The sequence below is a fragment of the Rhinopithecus bieti genome, unplaced genomic scaffold, assembly GCF_001698545.2.
Source record: "Rhinopithecus bieti isolate Rb0 unplaced genomic scaffold, ASM169854v2 scaffold_42219, whole genome shotgun sequence".
NCBI lineage: Eukaryota > Metazoa > Chordata > Mammalia > Primates > Cercopithecidae > Rhinopithecus > Rhinopithecus bieti.
The window spans coordinates 1,865,736-1,869,667 of NW_016817843.1; the positions used below are offsets into that span (position 1 = coordinate 1,865,736).

The window sequence follows — 3,932 nt, forward strand, 5'->3', positions numbered from 1 at the left end:
TACTGGTTGTTCCTTTCCATGTTTAGTGCTTCCTTCAGGAGCTCTTGTAGGGCAGGCCTGGTGGTGACAAAATCTCAGCATTTGCTTGTCTGTAAAGGATTTTATTTCTCCTTCACTTATGAAGCTTAGTTTGGCTGAATATGAAATTCTGGGTTGAAAATTCTTTTCTTTAAGAAAGTGGAATATTGGCCTCCGCTCTCTTCTGGCTTATAGAGTTTCTGCCGAGAGATCTGCTGTTAGTCTGATGGGCTTCCCTTTGTGGGTAACCCGACCTTTCTCTCTGGCTGAGTGGCAACCAGTTTAGGAAATGTGGTCACAAAATAGAATTTCTAGGGCAGATTTTGGTAAAACACAAAAACAAGAAAAACTGCCAGGCACAGTGGCTCACACCTGTAATCCCAGCACTTTGGGAGGCCGAGGTGAGAGGGTTGCTTGAGCTCAGGAGTTCAAGAGCAGCCTGGGCAACATAGCAAGACCCTGTCTCTACAAAAAATTTTAAAATTAGCTGGGCTCAGTGGTGCACACCTATAGTGCCAGCTACTTGTGAGGCTAAGGTGGGAGGATCCCTTGAGCCTGGGAATTTGAGGCTGCAGTGTATGTACCATGATTGTGCCACTACATGCCAACTTGGGAGACAGAGTAAAATCCTGTCTCAAAAACAAAAAACATTTATTTTTTTTTGCTTGCACTTTGATGAACATCCTCAGTGATATTTTTTAAAACACATTTCAGGAAGCTCTATGCAGAACTGTGCCAGGGCATCGTGGACATAGCCATTTCCAGTGTCTTCCCACCCCCAGATGTGGAGCAACCTCAGACCCAGCCAGCTGCCTTCACCAAACTGTGATGGAGGGACGCTCCCTGCTGCCTTGGAAAAAGCACGGGGTCCTGCTCCAGCAAACGGTGAAATGACTGGATTGCTCTTTATCCAGCCCACAGCAGGGGAAAGAAAGGCAACTCGCAAAGATGAGATGGAAGAAGGCACGTGAGCAGAGGATGCAGCTCCCGAAGAGAGGGTTGCTCAGGGGGCTTCCCAGGTGGAGCATTCAGCAATGCTGTTGAGACTTTTGAAAACAACTTTGGTACACAAAGGCAGCCTTGTGAGCAGAGCTCCTTCCCCTCTCCCCAGGAATGGCAGGGCACTGGGACCTCTGGTCGGTGCCTCCCACCCACTGCAGCCCTAGTGCCTTAGCTCCATGCCTGGCTGCAGCCCCACTGCTCTGGACTGGGGATTGGATGTCAGAGCATATTGGAGGTTGCCTGTGTGTTCCCCACCCATCCCTTCCGTAACACTCTGCCACTAAGCTCTGGGCAAGCATGCACCAACAGTCCTTAGTTTTGTTTTGTGCACTGGCCTCTCGGTGAAGGTGGTTTCCCTCATCACCTTCCTGATGGCGTTTGGTCAGTCACCTGTCAGGGTTTGTGTGGGTTGGGCCCCAGAACAGCATATGCTGCCCTAAGTCTGCTCTCTGCATGTTTTAGAAACAAAGTGGCAATTCTGCCCTGAACCTGTAAGCATCAAATAAGCATGAGAGGGAAAAAAAACATGATATATTGCTTTACTTAATAGGTTGAATATGGTAGGTCTTTGAAAATATGATGATTCAATTTTCGTTACTTTAACCAAAATTCTAAATGCAGTTTTGCCTAGTCCCCTCCCCGCGCTTTTTTTTTTTTTAGAAAACCTTTGTAAAACCCTCTCTGAGGATCAGGAATCAGTAAAATTCCACTCCCCAGTGGCCCTGTCCCAGACAAAGGTTGCTTTCCCCCTTTTTGTTCTTTTTATGCCCCAAGCACTTTCTGCAGTAGCTAGAAGGACAGGTTTCCTTCCAGGAAGGATTTGAGTTCCTGTGCCTGTAGGCATCAGGAGAGTATATGTGAGAGTATATGTCCTGCCTGAATGGGAAAGTCTTCTAAAATGGGAGAGAAGTGGTTTCAGCTTCACACAGTGTCTTGTAAGTCTCAACAAATGTGTACTGTTAGAAGTGGCTTCCACTTACTGGATTAACTAATACTTTATAGGCTTTTCAGGCGGCCACATCACTAGCAGTAGGGAGAACAAGATGTCATTTGTGTTCAGCGTAAGCTGAGTAAACAGGCCCTTCCTAGAGTGTCCTGGAAATCACAGCAACCCATTGAAAACTGCTGTCCCCACCAGAACGTGCTATGTTCTTTCTTCATGGCTATGTGTGCTCCATTCCTCATTTCTGCTTGGCTCAAGAAAACATTTCTGCAGTCGGGTGAGACTTTTACAAAAGAGGAGAAAATCAATGCCTCCTTGAACATGATGAGATGTGGGAACTTACAATGAAAAAGGCAATAATGATAGAAATTATTTCTTAGGTGCAGCAATAGTTGATAGGATCTGAGGGTGTTACCTTGGGGTGAAGTGGAGAAGGTCCCAGGTGAATTGGCTCTCATGGAAATTTGAAATTACAAAATAAATGTCCTGGAGGTTATCCAGAATACAGATTTTTAAAAGTTTGCCTGTAGAGCAAAATAAAACAGTCAGTTGTAATTGTTAATCTTTGAGGCCCAACGCAGCCGATGGGTTGGTATTTGGGAAATTCAGAGACGGGAATGAGATCTGATCGGATCCTGGGAAGTTGTATATCCAGTTAGAACATGTAGGGTTCTGGGTCCCTGGCAAGTCTAGGTGGGCGGGTGACAGGAAAAGCATGGGCGTTTTTGTAATGGTGTCACATGCTAACACAGGTTTGTAATTATCTTTTGGACCCAAATTATAGAGACATTCACGAGTTTTCTAGCCCTCACAGTAACAGAGCTAAGAATTCAGATGTCAGGAAGTCTGTGAATCTTGATGGATTTTCTCAGAAACCTGATTCAATGGCATATATATGAAGGAAGTAAGACTTTTAAGAAAAGAAAAAGTTATGCCTCATTCCTCATGTGGCTTCCAATAAGTATCTTAGGCACTTATTTTGTTTATAAATATTTTTTAAATTTTTAAAATTTTATTATTTTTTACAAGGACGTGGTCTCACTATGTTGCTCAGGCTGGATCGCAGTGGCTATTCACAGTTGCAGTCAGCACACTGCAGCCTCGAATTTCTGGGCTTGAGTGATCCTCCTGTCTCAGCCTCCTGGGTAGCTGGGACTACAGGTGCACAACCCCAAGCCTGGCTTTATGTATTTATTTCTGTTCATGTGGAATGATTGGTTCAGAACTGTTCCTTTCCCTTCCATGATGTCCTTGACACAGAAGGTCATGACTGGCTCGCAGTCAGGCTTCATACTTTTGGTCCATGTAAGTGCTGCCCGTTGCTGGGGGAGGAGTCATTGTTTATTTGGAAATGTCAGTTGCAATCATGGTTCTGTCATTTGACTGCACAGTATCAGAGGAGCCTGTTAACCTCTCTGTGCCTTAGTTTCTTAGCCCATGAAAGAGATCATTGCCTGACCCAGGGACTACCTCAAGGGCTTTTGGTGAGGACAAGTGACAGTAGGAAGATGCAAGAGCCTTTAGTACCAAGGTTCTCAACACTGACTACATGCTCGAATGACGTGTGAAACTTTTAAAAAATGTTAGTGCCCACTCTTCCCCTCTCTGCCCAGCCAGTTAAATCAGAACCTCAGACAGCAATATGCCTTGAGATGCCTTGAACCACACTTGAGAAGGAAGGACAAACACATTATTACCTTGGAAGAATTGCATAAGGCTTATGACTTAAAAGAAAAAATTCTTTTTGGAAACACAAGCATTTCTTTAAGAATGACCAGATGTTGCCACATGTATTTATGACCCAAGCAGGTGTTATCTAAGCAGTTTCTCTGTTTGCTTGTCATAGTGGCATTTGGAAACTCGAACATGCTTTCATTTATGTAAGTAGTTTATGAAGCTTTGACAACGAATGTAAACAGACATGAAATTATAGATCTGCTAAATATGTATTAAGGGTGTTTTTTTTTTT

The 3,932-nt window shown here is 44.3% G+C and overlaps 1 protein-coding gene across 1 annotated transcript in view; it reads left to right on the forward strand.

The window, feature by feature from the left end:
* Positions 1 to 3,694, forward strand: part of TTL (tubulin tyrosine ligase) — a 53,228-nt gene extending 49,534 nt beyond the window's left edge. The window contains exon 7 of the mRNA XM_017856205.1: positions 733 to 3,694. Within this exon, the coding sequence (XP_017711694.1) occupies positions 733 to 847 (115 nt within the window). The 3' untranslated portion in view covers positions 848 to 3,694. The remainder of the gene's footprint in view (positions 1 to 732) is intronic.
* The last annotated feature ends 238 nt before the right edge of the window (positions 3,695 to 3,932 follow it).